Source organism: Salvelinus fontinalis, chromosome 4 (assembly GCF_029448725.1).
Source record: "Salvelinus fontinalis isolate EN_2023a chromosome 4, ASM2944872v1, whole genome shotgun sequence".
Classification (NCBI taxonomy): Eukaryota; Metazoa; Chordata; class Actinopteri; order Salmoniformes; family Salmonidae; genus Salvelinus; species Salvelinus fontinalis.
In genome coordinates, this window is record NC_074668.1 from 63547933 (window position 1) to 63565465 (window position 17533).

A 17533-nucleotide genomic window follows, 5' to 3' on the forward strand; every position below is an offset into this window, starting at 1 on the left:
CTGTTCACCGTCTGCCCCGGCCTGTCTCAACCTGTCTGGTACAGGTACCTCGACCCCACTCACCCCTCTTTCCCGAGCTTTCGCTCGCCTCCAGCACACGCGCACTGTTGGGGTGAGTGACTCTGAATTTACAATGGCTAGCCCCAAGTCGTTATATATATTATTTTTTTCTTGTGCATTTTGCTATTTTTCTATTTGCCTCATGACTCCTGCATACTTTGTTGACTACAAACTTTCTTTACCCAACTGTGGGACAGACAATGTTTGTTCCCACACTCGGGGCTCTGACTCTCTATTGGTTACACAGACTTTTGGCCTCCCATCCTATTCTAATCACCTCTCACCGGCTTTGTATTCATGTTACCTGATGAAATTGCTGTACAATATGATCTTGTTGCCATCTGATACACATTCAGATGTCATAAATCAGCACTGCAGAGCTCTCTCTGTGCTATGTCGTGCCTTGATTGTATTACTACTGATGATATCTGGAAATGTGCATGTACACCCTGGCACACCTACTGTTGCTAGCCCCAATTCTGACTTGCTCTGATATCTGCTTCACTCATTTCTGCTCTCGTAAAAGCCTGGGTTTTCTGCATGTTAACACTAGAAGCTTATGACCTAAAATGGATCAATTGAACGTGTGGGTTCACAGCTCCAATGCAGAGGTCATTACTGAGACGTGGTTAAGGAGGAGTGTTTTGAATACGGATGTTAACCTTTCTGGTTATAACCTTTTTCGGCAAGACAGATCTTCCAAAGGTGGGGGGAGTGGCAATCTTTACCAAGGATTACCTTCAGTGCTCGGTTGTCTCCATCAAGTTTTTTATAAATTTTTTATTTTACCGTTATTTTACCAGGTAAGTTGACTGAGAACACGTTCTCATTTGCAGCAACGACCTGGGGAATAGTTACAGGGGAGAGGAGGGGGATGAATGAGCCAATTGTAAACTGGGGATTATTAGGTGACCATGATGGTTTGAGGGCCAGATTTGGAATTTAGCCAGGACACCGGGGTTAACCTGTTGGGGATGGGGGCGCTGTTTAGACTATTTATGCTAATGTGGCTAATTTTTTAAACGGCTTCCCACAAAATCCTTGATCGTACAATATGCATATTATTATTATTATTGGATAGAAAACAGTCTATAGTTTCTATAGGAGTTGAAATTTTGTCTCTAAGTGGAACAGAGCCCATTCTACAGCAATTTCCCTGACATGGAGTCAGATTTGAGAAATGTTGGCCACTTTTCTGAAGTCAGTTAAAAGGGCACTGTCGTTGCTATGACTATACGGACACTTCTTACGTCTTCCCCTGGATGCCTTTACGTGATGACGATTCCAACGGGCTCGATTGCTCGTTCACAGGCCCTACAAATGAAAAAAACCTTTAGCTAGCAAGTCTTTTCTTGCTGCGTAACGCGCGTGGAAGACACCGACCCTCTCCTGTTCCAAGAGTTAGTTTAGCCTGTTATATTTCTCCGGTCATCTTTTCACTCGTTATAGGAGTTAAAAACATCATAAGGTAGTTAATTTAAAGCGTTTTATAGCAATTTATATCCGTTTAGTGCGATTTTGGGACATTTATTTTTGCAACGATGTGAAAAGTTGGGCATGCTTTTCAGTTCATCCCGAACTCAGTTGACATTTCCACATGGCAAGAGGACAGCTTTCCACCAAAAGACGATTTCTCCCAAGAAAGGATCCTTTGCCCAAGATACTGATGGAAGAACAGCTCAAGGTAGGACATTTTTATTATGATAAATCGTGTTTCTGTCGAAACATTTTAGTGGCTTAGGACGCCATGTTTTTTGACGTAGCTTCGCTTGGCGCAAACTGTATTGAAAAGTAAGGATAAATTAAAAAATGTAATAACGCAATTGTATTAAGAATTAAATTGTCTATCAATCCCTGTCCACCCTATATTTTTTAGTCACGTTTATGAGTATTTATGTATAAGAGTAGATCACTGTCTAAGTGGCGCAAGGACATTTTCTGACCAGCTGAGCTACATTTCACATTGTCTAACCATGATTTTGGTGGCTAAATATAAACATTTTCGATCAAACTGTATATGCATGTTGTAATGTGATGTTACAGGAGTGTCATCGGAAGAATTCTGAGAAGGTTAGTGAAAAAATTAATATCTTTTGGCGATGTTGACTTTTATCGCTCACTTTGGCTAGAATCAATGCTGGGCTGCTAATTGCTATGTGCTAAGCTAATATAACGATTTATTGTGTTTTCGCTGTAAGACACTTAGAAAATCTGAAATATTGTCTGTATTCACAGGATCTGTGTCTTTCGATTCGTGTATGCTGTGTATTTTTACGAAATGTTTGATGATTAGTAGTTAGGTAAACACGTTGCTCATTGTAATTATTCTAGTCCATTTGTGATGGTGGGTGCAATTGTAAACTATGCCATATACCTGAAATATGCACTTTTTTCTAACAAAACCTATCCCATACCATAAATATGTTATCAGACTGTCATCTAATGAGTTTTTTTGTTGGTTAGGGGCTATAAATATCTTAGTTTAGCCGAATTGGTGATGGCTACTGGTGTTGGTGGACAAATAAAAGATGGTGGATTATGCTAATGTGTTTTTAGGTAATAGATGTACATCTTTACATATTGTGTCTTCCCTGTAAAACATTTTAAAAATCGGAAATGTTGACTGGATTCACAAGATCTGTGTCTTTCATTAGCTGTATTGGACTTTAATGTGTGAAAGTTAAATATTTTAAAAAAATATTTTTTTTGAATTTCGCGGCACTGGTTTTTCAGTGGGGGGGGGGGGGTGTGCCGCTAGCGCCACGCTGATCCTAGACAGGTTAACACCCCTACTCTTACGATAAGTGCCATGGGATCTTTAATGACCTCAGAGAGTCAGGACACCCGTTTAACGTCCCATCCGAAAGACGGCACCCTACACAGGGCAGTGTCCCCAATCACTGCCCTGGGGCATTGGGATATTTTTTAGACCAGAGGAAAGAGTGCCTCCTACTGGCCCTCCAACACCACTTCCAGCAGCATCTGGTCTCCCATCCAGGGACTGACCAGGACCAACCCTGCTTAGCTTCAGAAGCAAGCCAGCAGTGGTATGCAGGGTGGTAGTCTGTCCCCAAACAATTTGATTTGCTGGTTTTAAGCATTAAACTTTCAAAGAGCTCTTTGTTGACTGTTTCTGGGTGCTATCGTCCTCCATCAGCACCGGCCTGTACTCAACCTGCCCTTAGTTCTCTCCTGGCCCCTTACACTAAGTCTGAATTTGTCCTGCTAGGTGACCTAAACTGGGACATGCATAAACCCTGACCACATCCTAAAGCAATGGGACTCCCTAAATCTTTCTCAGATTATCACCAATCCCACAAGGTATGACTCCAAACACCCAGAAAAGGCTACTCTCCTCGATGTTATCCTCATAAATATTCCTGATAGGTATCAGTCTGGGGTTTTCGGTAATGACCTTAGTGATCATTGTTTTGCAGCCTGTGTTCGTAATGGCTGCTCAGTGAAACTAACTGTCCTGATTTGTCATAGACGCTTGCTAAAAAACTTTAATGAGCAAGACTTCCTTCATGAACTGGCCTGTGTAAAATGGTATAGCATCAGCTTCATCCCCTCTGTCGAAGACGCTTGGACCTTCTTTTTTGATATTGTCAGTGGTATTGTTAACAATCACTCCCCCATAAAGAAAATGAGAATTACAAACAGGTTCAGCCCCTGGTTCGACCGTGATCTTGCAGAGTTACTCCACCTCAGATTTGCATTTGGCGAAAGGCTCGGCACACGCATACTCAGGCTGACTGGCTCTCGTCCAGGCAATTGAGAAATAAGTGCACACAGGCTATCAGGAAGGCCAAAGTTAGTTACTTTAAGGAGCAGTTCTCTCTCTGTGGGTCTAACCACAAGAAGTTCTGGAAAACGGTTAAAACCTGGAGAATAAACCCTCCTCCTCACAGCTGCCCATGTCCCTTATAGTTGATGATGTGGTTGTTACTGACCAGAAGCACATGGCTGAGCTCTTTAATCACCACTTCATTAAGTCAGGATTCCTATTTGACTCAGCCATGCCTCCTTGCCTGTCCAACATTTCCTCATCTCCCACCCCTTCTAATGTGACCAGCCCTGATGCTTCTCTCTCGTTTCCCCCTGCCCCGCTACAAAGTTTCTCCCTGCAGACAGTCACTGAGTCCGAGGTGCTAAAGGAGCTCCTTAAACTTAACCCCAAAAAACTATCTGGGTCAGATGGTTTAGACCCTTTCTTCTTTAAGGATGCTGCCCCTATCATCGCCAAGCCGATCTCCAACCTTTTGAACCTGTCTCTCCTTTCTGGGGAGGTTCCAATTGCTTGGAACCTCCCCAGAAATTTCGTCCTTTATTTAAAGGGGGAGATCAAGCTGATCCTAACTGCTATAGGCCTATTTCTAGTTTGCCCTGTTTATCAAAAGTGTTGGAAAAACTTGTCAATAATCAACTGACTGGCTTTCTTGATGTCTATAGTATTCTCTCGGGTATGCAATCTGGTTTCCGCTCAGGTTATGGGTGTGTCACTACAATCTTAAAGGTCCTCCATGATGTCACCATTGCCCTTGATTCTAAGCAATATTGTGCTGCTATTTTTATTGACTTGGCCAAAGCTTTTGATACGGTAGACCATTCCTTTCTTGTGGGCCGGCTAAGGAGTATTGGTGTCTCTGATGGATCTTTGGCCTGGTTTGCTAACTATCTCTATCAAAGAGTGAAGTGCATAAAGTCTGCCTGTCTGTCACCAAGGGAGTTCCCCAAGGCTCAATCCTAGGTCCCACGCTCTTCTCAGTAAACATCAACAACATAGCTCAGGCAGTAGGAAGCTCTCTCTTCCATTTATATGCAGATGATGCAGTCTTATACTCAGCTGGCCCCTCCCCGGATTTTGTGATAAATGCTCTACAACAAAGCTTTCTTGGTGTCCAACAAGCTTTCTCTACCCTTAACCTTGTTCTGAACCCCTCCAAAACAAAGGTCCCACAGGTGTTATTACTATCTCTGAGGGTTTAGAGCTTGAGGTAGTCACCTCATACAATTACTTGGGAGTATGGCTAGACAGTGCACTGTCCTTCTCTCAGCACATATCAAAGCTACAGGCTAAAGTTATATCTAGACTTGGTTTCCTCTATCGTAATCGCTACTCTTTCACTCCAGCTGCCAAACTAACCCTGATTCATATGACCATCCTACCCATGCTAGATTATGGAGATCGGCAGGTAAGGTTGCTCTCGAGCGGCCAGATGTACTTTACCATTCGGTCATCAGATTTGCCACCAATGCTCCTTATAGGACACATCACTGCACTCTATACTCCACTGTAAACTGGTCATCTCTGTATACCCGTCGCAAGACCCAACAGTTGATGCATATTTATAAAACCCTATTAGGCCTCACTACCCCCTATCTGAGATATCTACTGCGGCCCTCGTCCTCCACATACAACATCCGTTCTGCCAGTCACATTCTGTTAAACACACATCCCTGGGTTGCTCGTCTTTTCAGTTCACTGCAGCTAGGGACTGGAACGAGCTGCAACAAACACTCAAACTGGACAGTTTACTCTCAATCTTTTCATTCAGACTCAATCATGGACACTTTTACTGACAGTTGTGGCTGCTTTGTATGATGTATTGTTGTCTCTACCTTCCTGATCTTTGTGCTGTTGACATTGCCCAATAATGTTTGTACCATGTTTTTGTGCTGCTACCATGTTGTGTTGCTACCATGTTGTTGTCATGTTGTGTTGCTACCATTGCTGTGATGTCATGTTTTGTTGCCTTCTTATGTTGTTGTTTTAGGTCTCTCTTTATGTAGTGTTGTGTCTCTCTTGTTGTGATGTGTGTTTTGTCCTATATTTATATTGTATTTTTTTTATTATTATTTGCTTTAATCCCAGGCCCCCGTCCCCGCAGGAGGCCTTTTGCCTTTTGGTAGGCCGTCATTGTAAATAAGAATTTGTTCTTAACTGACATGCCTAGTTAAATAAAGGTTAAATAAAAAATAATGAATAGCAGGGATGAGTAATTGACAAGGCCAGATAATACTCCCCAATCGATTTCAAACCAACTATTCCTGTCTGGAAGGTAATATGAACATGAACCACTGCAATGTAGTTCTCACTCATCCATCAGCATTAGTCAGCACAGCTAATAGTCCCAAAGATTACACAAAAAGTGAAAAGCAGACATAACTCATTCCCTATGTGTAGTGAGCATGATGCTGCTGAGTGGCATTCAGCTCAGTTTGACTTTTAAATAGGCACATAGGCACACATAATAGGCACACATAATAAATAGGCACATAGCCAAATTGTCTGTTTGTCTGTCCGCCGATCTCTCCTCTGTCTCTCTCACACTCCTTCTCTCTCCCTCTCTCTCTTTCTCTCTCTCTTTCTCACACCCCTTCTCTCGCCCTCTTCCTCTCTCTGTCTCCCCTTTCTCTCTCCATCTTTCTTTCCCTCATCTCCCTCTTTCTCTCCCTGCAACTGGAAAGCAGACTTGCCAAGCTCACCCCAGGAAGTCCCTCTGTTCTCAGGTAAACCCTAAAAATGAGTTGCACAATTCGGCACAATTCGGCAAATGTGCAAAATATGATTTTTACTCAGTCAAAACATCACATTCATTTTTCATGTACGGCAGCCATGCCACTTCCCCTTGCTTTTAGATGTCAGGCGAGGGTTAAGTAAGGCACTCAGCAGAGTGGCAGGGGGCCAGGAATGGGGGCGTGAGCAAATGAGCACACATTATGGCCAGAGCTGGGACATAAATTAGCCTCATTCCACCATGAGCAGCAGACAAAGTGATTTGTTTGGTCATTCATAGCGTTTGAGCAACTTTTTAGCAATTATCGTTCACTGGTACCAATTCATATTGTGCTGAGTGGACATGGAGTTTACACAGGGTTAGCATACTGGCTTCTCCATTAGAACAAGCCTGAGACAAGTTGCTCAAAGGGTGATAAAGGAAACGTTTGCCTTTAAAATAACCTCTAACTGTTGCAACTCTACATTTACTGCAATTACATCAGACATAAAGATCTACAAATTAGACAGCTTTTATTTGTCCATTTTAATTCAGATATTTCACTTCACATGGGAACCACATCATGAGCCTCTTGTGTATCTTAATGTTCTGAATAATTCTTCCAACATAGTTGGATGTAATAACTTTGTCCTTCCTGTTAATGTAGCCTACTGCTGTGTTGTGTTAAATCAGATACATGACTGTTTTGCTACAGGAAGTAGCATGGTGCATGACCCAGAGACTGGGTCTGGGGCTGATGTTAATGTTAGATGTTCAGTAACTGACACATCAGCCCCAGGGTTGGGACAGAGGCCAAAGTGGGATTGTGTTTGGAAGCAGGCAGTGGCCAACATGAAGCATGAAGTTGGGAATATTAGTCTAAATATCCCCTACAGGCTTCCAAAGTCTGATCCACAAGAATATAAAACCCACAGACTGCAGAATACAGCGTTGGGCAGAAATAGTTTCAGAATGATTGTAATAAACAATGAAAAGCTGAGGTTTGCATGTCCTCTGTTCTCTCCTTGACATATAAACCTATGTTATCTAACTTCTGTCAAAATACTCAAACACATTACTGCAAGCCAGTGGATTTTTAAATGCGGAATATTCTTGCTGTGATGGAATTCAGTCTTCAACAAGAAGGGGAAGGATTGAGATAGGCAAACTTGGTCTCTTTAAGAATATATAAGCAATTTCATGGATATGGTTATGATTGCCAGCTGGACTTGGTAGTATAAATCCTGCCAACCAAATAGGTACTGCAGGTGTAGCTACTGATTGTTACACCAGATAATGTGATTTAACCCCTCCCAATTTTTTCCCCATTAGTAGGAGTTACAGGATAGGTACTATCCGACCAAACTTAGCTTGGCGATACTGTCGTCGTCCTCGACTCGTGGAAACAGGAGTCTCATAAAGAGTTTGTGTCCAGTTGCAGGGGTCCGTTTGAATTTAGAAAATGCTCCATTATTCAAATAAATGCATTTTTTTGATCCCTGAAGTAATCCATCGATGTGTACGCCTCCATCTTGTCTATTTAAAGTCTTCTCTCATTGATCAAGACAGGTGTCTGTCAGCACTTTGGGGTGGAAACCCACCTATCTCGATCAATGAGAAAATACTTGAAATAGACAAGATGGCAGCATACACATTGTTGGAATAGTTCATGGAGCAAAAAAAGTATGTATTTTGATAACAGTGCATTTTCTCAATTCAAACGGACCCCCTCTAACTGGACACAGACATTTTATGACATTTTACATACCAAGGTGGCTTAGCAGTTCAGACGTATTTTTCCGTGTTGTCGTGTCGTGTCCTGTATATATATATATTTACACCTTTTCTTCACATATCTTTTAATTATTTTATTATCCAAGAACTCAACTACAAAAGCTTTCCTGCAAAAGCTTTCCTGCAACCCGCTTCACCAATTACAATAAGTACTATTTACCTCAATCTGAAAATCCATCGTGGAAGATAGCCAGGGGCTAATTCAGAAGCTAGCCTGAAAGCTAATCCAGAAGCTACTCCGATAGCTAGCCAGAAGCTAATCTGTAGCTGCCCCGAAATTAGCCGGTTTGCTGGCTAGCGTTGGTGTTTCAGCTGCCCACGTTTTGCGGTCATCAGCTATTCCTCTAGCTCGATAATCTACCGGCACTTTTGTGCAACGCGACTCGGACCGGAGCATTCCGGGACTTTTTTTCTCTCAGTTTCCCCGGATTCCAACCGCAGCCTCTGGACACTTGCACCTTGATTTCGCAGCTAGCTAGCTGCATACCGTGTGACTATTGGCTTACGTCGACCCCGGAGCTAACTCAAATCATGCTGGAGCTAGCCAGCTGAGGAGTTCCATCACCATCCGGACCCGCTTCTTTGTTGCTGCTGCAGATACGGAACCCCAACGGGCCTTCACGACTGACTGCCGACGTTATCTGCCCGAGGGATTTATCCAACCGGCACCTCCGTCCCGGCGTTACCTGAACGCTCATCTGAGGCCCGCTAATCGTTAGCTGTCTTATCGGCTGCTATCTGAACAAAACCCCACTACACGGAACCTACCGACGGAAACGCACGAGGTATCTACAAACAGACCTCCATCCTATGCTGCTACCGATAGCCATATACCCGGCCAGCTGTCTGGATCGCCACGACCCCAACCAACCTCTACTCACTGGACCCTTATTTATCACTCGATTAAGCTTGCCTCTCCTTAATGTAAATATGCCTTGTCCATTGCTGTTCTGGTTAGTGTTTATTGGCTTATTTCACTGTAGAGATTCTAGCCCTGCTCTCTATACCATATCCAACCCTGCAGTTCCACCACCCACATATGCGATGACATCACCTGGTTTCAATGATGTTTCTAGAGACAAGATCTCTCTCATCATCACTCAATACCTAGGTTTACCTCCACTGTATTCACATCCTACCATACCTTTGTCTGTACATTATTCCTTTAAACTATTTTATCGCCCCCAGAAACTTCCTTTTACTCTCTGCTCTGGTAGCTCTAGGCGACCAATTCTCATAGCTTTTAGCCGTACCATTATCCTACTTCTCCTCTGTTCCTCTGGTGATGTAGAGGTGAATCCAGGCCCTGCAGTACCTGGCTCCACTCCTATTCCCCAGGCGCTCTCTTTTGATGACTTCTGTAACCGTAATAGCCTTGGCTTCATGCATGTTAACATTAGGAGCCTCCTCCCTAAGTTTGTTTTGTTCACTGCTTTAGCACACTCTACCAACCCGGATGTTTTAGCCGTGTCTGAATCCTGGCTTAGAAAGACCACCAAAAATTCAGACATTTTTATCCCCAATTACAATATTTTCAGACAAGATAGAACGGCCAAAGGGGGCGGTGTTGCAATCTACTGCAAAGACTGCCTGCAGAGTTCTGTTATACTATCCAGGTCTGTTCCCAAACAATTTGAACTTCTACTTTTAAAAATCCACCTCTCTAAAAACAAGTCTCTCACCGTTGCCGCCTGCTATAGACCACCCTCTGCCCCCAGCTGTGCTCTGGACACTATATGTGAACTGATTGCCCCCCATCTATCTTCAGAGCTCGTGCTGCTAGGTGACCTAAATTTGAACATGCTCAACACCCCAGCCACCCTACAATCTAAGCTTGATGCCCTCAATCTCACACAAATTATTAATGAACCTACCAGGTACCACCCTAATTCCGTAAACACGGGTACCCTCATAGATATCATCCTAACAAACTTGCCCTCCAAATACACCTCTGCTGTTTTTAACCAAGATCTCAGCGATCACTGCCTCATTGCCTGCATCCGTAATGGGTCAGCGGTCAAACGACCTCCACTCATCACTGTCAAACGCTCCCTGAAACACTTCAGCGAGCAGGCCTTCCTAATTGACCTGGCCGGGGTATCCTGGAAGGATATTGATCTCATCCCGTCAGTAGAGGATGCCTGGTCATTTTTTTAAAATGCCTTCCTCACCATCTTGAATAAGCATGCCCCATTCAAGAAATTTAGAACCAGGAACAGATATAGCCCTTGGTTCTCTCCTGACCTGACTGCCCTTAACCAACAGAAAAACATCCTATGGCGTTCTGCATTAGCATCGAACAGCCCCCGTGATATGCAACTTTTCAGGGAAGCCAGAAACCAATATACACAGGCAGTTAGAACAGCCAAGGCTAGCTTTTTCAAGCAGAAATTTGCTTCCTGCAACACAAATTCAAAAAAGTTCTGGGACACCGTAAAGTCCATGGAGAATAAGAACACCTCCTCCCAGCTTCCAACCGCCCTGAAGATAGGAAACACTGTCACCACCGACAAATCCACTATAATTGAGAATTTCAATAAGCATTTTTCTACGGCTGGCCATGCTTTCCACCTGGCTACCCCTACCCGGGACAACAGCACTGCCCTCCCCTCTGCTACTCGCCCAAGCCTTCCCCATTTCTCTTTCTCCCAAATACAGTCAGCTGATGTTCTTAATGAGCTGCAAAATCTGGACCCTTACAAATCAGCCGGGCTAGATAATCTGGACCCTTTCTTTCTAAAACTATCTGCTGAAATTGTTGCCACCCCTATTACTAGCCTCTTCAACCTCTCTTTCGTGTCGTCTGAGATACCCAAAGATTGGAAAGCAGCTGCGGTTATCCCCCTCTTCAAAGGGGGGGACACCCTTGACCCTAACTGCTACAGACCTATATCTATCCTACCCTGCCTTTCTAAGGTCTTCGAAAGCCAAGTCAACAAACAGATTACCGACCATTTCGAATCACACCACACCTTCTCCGCTATGCAATCTGGTTTCAGAGCTGGTCATGGGTGCACCTCAGCCACGCTCAAGGTCATAAACGATATCGTAACCGCCATCGATAGGAAACAATACTGTGCAGCCGTATTCATTGACCTGGCCAAGGCTTTTGACTCTGTCAATCACCACATCCTCATTGGCAGACTCGACAGCCTTGGTTTCTCTAATGATTGCCTCGCCTGGTTCACCAACTACTTCTCTGATAGAGTTCAGTGTGTCAAATCGGAGGGTCTGTTGTCCGGGCCTCTGGCAGTCTCTATGGGGGTGCCACAGGGTTCAATTCTTGGACCGACTCTCTTCTCTGTTTACATCAATGATGTCGCTCTTGCTGCTGGTGATTCTCTGATCCACCTCTACGCAGACGACACTATTCTGTATACTTCTGGCCCTTCTTTTGACACTGTGTTAACAACCCTCCAGGCGAGCTTCAATGCCATACAACTCTCCTTCCGTGGCCTCCAACTGCTCTTAAATACAAGTAAAACCAAATGCATGCTCTTCAACCGATCGCTGCCTGCTCCGGCCCGCCTGTCCAACATCACTACTTTGGACGGCTCTGACTTAGAATATGTGGACAACTACAAATACCTAGGTGTCTGGTTAGACTGTAAACTCTCCTTCCAGACCCACATCAAACATCTCCAATCCAAAGTCAAATCTAGAATTGGCTTCCTATTCCGCAACAAAGCATCCTTTACTCATGCTGCCAAACATACCCTTGTAAAACTGACCATCCTACCAATCCTCGACTTCGGTGATGTCATTTACAAAATAGCCTCCAAAACCCTACTCAATAAATTGGATGCAGTCTATCACAGTGCCATCCGTTTTGTCACCAAAGCCCCATATACTACCCACCACTGCGACCTGTACACTCTCGTTGGCTGGCCCTCGCTTCATACTCGTCGCCAAACCCACTGGTTCCAGGTCATCTACAAGACCCTGCTAGGTAAAGTCCCCCCTTATCTCAGCTCGCTGGTCACCATAGCAGCACCTACCCGTAGCACGCGCTCCAGCAGGTATATCTCTCTAGTCACCCCCAAAACCAATTCTTCCTTTGGACGCCTCTCCTTCCAGTTCTCTGCTGCCAATGACTGGAACGAACTACAAAAATCTCTGAAACTGGAAACACCCATCTCCCTCACTAGCTTTAAGCACCAGCTGTCAGAGCAGCTCATAGATTACTGCACCTGTACATAACCCATCTACAATTTAGCCCAAACAACTACCTCTTTACCTACTGTATTTATTTATTAATTTATTTTGCTCCTTTGCACCCCATTATTTCTGTCTCTACTTTGCACTTTCTTCCAATGCAAACCAACCATTCCAGTGTTTTTTTTTGTTTTTATTTTACTTGCTGTGTTGTACTCACTTCGCCTCCATGGCCTTTTTATATTTTTATTTATTTATACATATATCTGTTTGCCTTCACCCCCCTTATCTCACCTCACTTGCTCACATTGTATATACTGTAGACTTATTTTTTTATTTTTTTCACTGTATTATTGACTATATGTTTGTTTTTACTCCATGTGTAACTATGTGTTGTTGTATGTGTCGAACTGCTTTGCTTTATCTTGGCCAGGTCGCAATTGTAAATGAGAACGTGTTCTCAATTTGCCTACCTGGTTAAATAAAGGTTAAATAAATAAAAAAATAAAATATGAGACTCCTGTTTCCATAAATCGAGGACGAAGACACTATCGCCTGCTAAGGTTGGTCGAAAATTCTCGAAAAAAATGTTATGGTTAAAACTGGTGTAACAATTTGTAGCTACTGCAGGAGCTCTTTCAGCGTTTACTGGAAATAGGACTCAAATACACAGTTAAAAGCACTTTAGGGGAGGCAAATTTAGGCAGAGGTCGGCCAAGATATTGAGGATAGAGAGGTTCAGGGGAGTCTTGCGGCTGAGGCATCCAGTGAGGTACTGTACCTGTAGGGATGGAGCAAATAGACAATTGTGTGATTAGGCCCTCAGCTCAGCTGCGCTGACTTCAAACTCATTCAACCTTTTGTCTTGTCAGGTTGATTGCTCAATCCTATGCAGCTGGGTGATTGCAAAGTGGCTTCAGTTGCGGGAGTCAGGACCCGTCCAAGATCCTGCCAACTATGTGGTGGCAGGTGGTTGAACCGACAGCGGGTTGGAGGCATTAGTGGTGCTTTGGAGAAGGCTATGGCTATTGTGCTACACACATTACATACTTGTTTATAAACTACCTCTGGTCATGTATTGTAGTGAGCACAATACTTCAACAAAAGATCAATGCCTCAGTAAAGTTTTGTGGTGTATTTTCAATGACAAGCTGAGTGTAGCAGTACCGGTATGGCAGGAGGAAGAAAAACATACAGCGGTACACAACAAACAAACCGTGGTATACTTAATAAGGCCAGAGGAGGTGTGGTATATTGGCTATATACCACAAACCCCCAAGGTGCCTTATTGCTATTATAAACTGGTTACCAACGTAATTAGAGCAGTAAAACGAATTGTTTTGTCATACCTGTGGTATACGGTCTGATATATCATGGCTTTCAGCCAAACAGAATTCAGGGCTCAAACCGTCCAGTTTATAATGAGGAAAATACAGGCTCAGTCTATATCTGTTTCTAGACTTGGTTTTATTGTGTAGCTTGAACCCATACATTGTTTTGACATGAGCCCATTGTGAGTGAATAACATAATTAGTCCTTACTGAGGATCTTGAGAGGTTTTGATCCTGCACATTGAGAGATGTTTAATTCTCTCTCTCTCTCTCTCTCTCTCTCTCTCTCTCTCTCTCTCTCTCTCTCTCTCTCTCTCTCTCTCTCTCTCTCTCTCTCTCTCTCTCTCTCTCTCTCCCTCTCTCTCTCTCTAATGAGAGTAATTTATTGGTGCTGGTCTAACTGATTGAATCCTTTCCTGCATTACGTAAATCCTCTGATGCGTAATGCCATGAGTGATCCAGACAAAGGGAAGCCTGCAGCCCAGGCCCAGAGGGCCTCCGCACTGGTCTAAACTGAGCATTTAAATATTCTCCCCAAGCAGTCCTGGATCAAAGACATGCATACACGCAATAAGTTGAAAGTGTTTCACAAGTGTTTTACAACCTGTTCTGATATATGAACATAGGAGTGTCGATAGAGCCATCACTCAGGCTGCGGTGTCTCTCTCCCTGTCTCTCATCAACATCACGATTAATTAAGAAAGGTTAATGAATCACCTCTGTTATCCACTCAACTGTAGAGTGCATCAGCACATTACACTAGACTTAAACTAGGCAGAACAACTTGTCGACTGTTATTGTCATGATTTTGTATTGCTACTGGAAAGCACATTTCTTTATAAGACAAGCAAAATAAAACATATTTTCTAAACAAACCGGACCTCTGTGTGGTGCTACAAAATGAAGCAGAGTAATAAATGAAACCACAAAATGAAACCACAAAAGTGAAGCATTCTTTCTCACATTCCTAGACATACAGCTTTTCATAAATATTCCTATTGATTTATTTTTTGGGCCAGTGAAATACCTAATATGTCTGTCAGGCCTCCCTTGAAGAACACTTCTTTGTCTTTTTAGATGATGGTGGTCTAGGTTAAGCTGTGAATCCCACCTGTCATAGACATGGACAGGAATGCAACAGCTTCAAACTGAACATTCCAGGACTAGGAGCTCTGTGGTTGAGACTTCCTGGAATCTTTTCATGGTCAGTTAAAGAATACTTAATAGTACAGAAACCTGTAGGTGTAGATTTGAAGAACACTAGCACAGCCCTTTACAGTACTTACAGGTCTCATAACTAACTTCACTTTGACCATTCCATACTGGACCTTTTCCATACCTTGTCCACATCAGCTGATGAAGCATATTCACAGGCAGTATGAAATGCAGACCATATCAAGTGTTCACACTTCAAAGTAGCGTACACATTCTGTATCAATGTTCGGGTACAGTACGAAAACAATTCCTCTCATTACATAGTCTGTGCGCTTCAAAGGTTGCAATGTACTCATTCCCACAGGTACTGGTTATAGATTAAGTGGACTGGCTGGAAGGGATGAAATCAGGTCTTATTCATGCAGTCGCTATATTCACCGACCATTGAATGGAAATGCACCAGTGGCGGGATCACGGCTGTGACTCCTTTCCAGGTTTATCTCCGAAGACACTTTTCATTCTCCGCAAGGGCCTTGATTTACCCCGCAGTGGTTAGCCACCAAGAATGATGGGCCGTGCATGCAAATAAAGCTGCGGTTTAAAGGTGACCAACTGAACTCTCTCTCTCCCTCTCGGGTCTCTCCGGTTAGAACAGAAGGCACGGCTCGTTAGCTCTGCAGCCTGCCTGGATCCTTTTCATTCGGGAAACTGCTCCGTTCCAATGACAGAGAGCAAGGGATTGATGGATCGGACAGACGACAGCTGGAAACCATGACTGTCCAGACGAAGATAAAGAGGGTGGGGTAATGAGAAAGAAGGAGAGTGATGCAGAGAGGCCCTTGAAAAAATAGCCATGTGTTGAACTTGTGGTATCTCTCTAAAGGTACTCCTGTTGAATTCGTAGAATTCCTGATGAATTCGTAAAAGTCTGATATATTCCTAGAATTACTCAAGGACCCTACTCACACAGCCTGATTCTTTTGACCGCTATAATCAATATGTCTATTCATGGAGCCCCATTCACTTAGGGGCATGGTCTAATGGTGTTGCTAGTCTTTCCTGATTACATTGTCCCACTCAATTGCGAGTTTCTGTAAAGTACTTTTTATTCGCCACCACTAGTATACTGTTGAAAACTGCCTTGAATGTGTCATGAATAGTTGATTTACTGTATACAGTGGTAGTTTATGACATAGAAAACATATTACAAAGCTTGAATTACTTGTTATTATTAAACAAAACTATACAGCCCTACACGCCCACACACAAGGTTACTTGTGTGTGTTGTCAGAAAGGCAGCCGGCCCTGACCTAGCAAGGCCCTTCTGTGCGGAGAGGAACCCACACACATTCCTCAGACACCACACACGCCCCTGTCCTTTTCAATTACCTTCCTCGCTCCACCTAGCAGAGAGCCAGCCAAGCGGAGCCATGCAGGGGAGATTATGATGCCAATCTAATTGTATCTCAATCTTTTCTCTCACCCAAAGCAGAGGCGAAACAAAACAGAGACGAAAAATGGCACTAACAAAACACTGTGGACTAGGGGAAAATAATTGGATATCCATATCTGTGTGTCGGTTGTGTATAGTGAGGAGAATGTCTGAGGGAGCTGTGGGGTATTAGGAGGGAGGCTGCTAGGGAAGAGAGACGATCACTGATGAACTGTGATGTGTGACGGTAAACTTGAAGACATCTCGCTGAATGTATACAACATTAAGGAGGACGAGAGCAGGAAAACCTCCCTGGCAGGTGAGAGGGATTATCACGGATGAAACAGGATCGAGACTGGTGCAGAGGTGACGCTTGTTAACTGTATGGTGGTTGTGGGTTGCTCAGGGTTAGTCGGTGCAGTGAGACGTAAAATGGGGGCACGCAAGCTTGGAGTCTACAATGTTGAGGCTGTTGTCTGCCATTTATTTGGACATGCAAGGGGTTGATTTGCCATTATCCTGCTTCATCTGCACATTATACCTCAGGTTATGACTAGGATCTTGGACTAGATTGAATATGTAATGCTACCTTTACCCTGGTACAGGGAACACTTCCTGTGCTCTCAGCAAACTCAGATATTATCTAGCTTTCTTATTGTCGTCAGTGCTACAAATGTCATTACAATTTCTTGCACATCCTACGAATAGACAGTTACAGTATGGCATGTACTTGGCCATGTACTTTAAGTGTGGCCAAAATTATAGACTGAACAAGGGAGTAACTTTGGGTGGCTTATGTTGGTTCACTGTGAGGAAAATCTACTTTATGAGGACAATAGCCACGAGTCAATGTTCAGTAGATTTGAGCAGTCATGGTGTTTCAATTGACCCTGAACCTCTCAACAGTCCTAAACCTCTGGCGTCATTTATATCTCTATCATGAGATGTCACGATCAGCTAGGACTGTGCCTCCTCCTCATCTCAGAGCAACAGTGTTGACCAAAGCAGAAGGGCCTTATCTATAACTGGCATATATTTTCAATTCTATGCCCTCCTCGTGTTTGAGAATCAGATAAATGAGATTAGTACGATGGCTCTACGTGGAG

The 17533-nt window shown here is 43.6% G+C and overlaps 1 protein-coding gene across 1 annotated transcript in view; it reads left to right on the plus strand.

Moving 5' to 3' along the window:
- Window positions 1–16615: 16615 nt before the first annotated feature.
- The window catches only part of LOC129854164 (V-set and transmembrane domain-containing protein 2B-like), a 59451-nt gene continuing 58533 nt past the window's right edge, over window positions 16616–17533 (plus strand). The window contains exon 1 of the mRNA XM_055920931.1: window positions 16616–16746. Coding sequence (XP_055776906.1) covers window positions 16665–16746 — 82 coding nt within the window. The 5' untranslated portion in view covers window positions 16616–16664. The remainder of the gene's footprint in view (window positions 16747–17533) is intronic.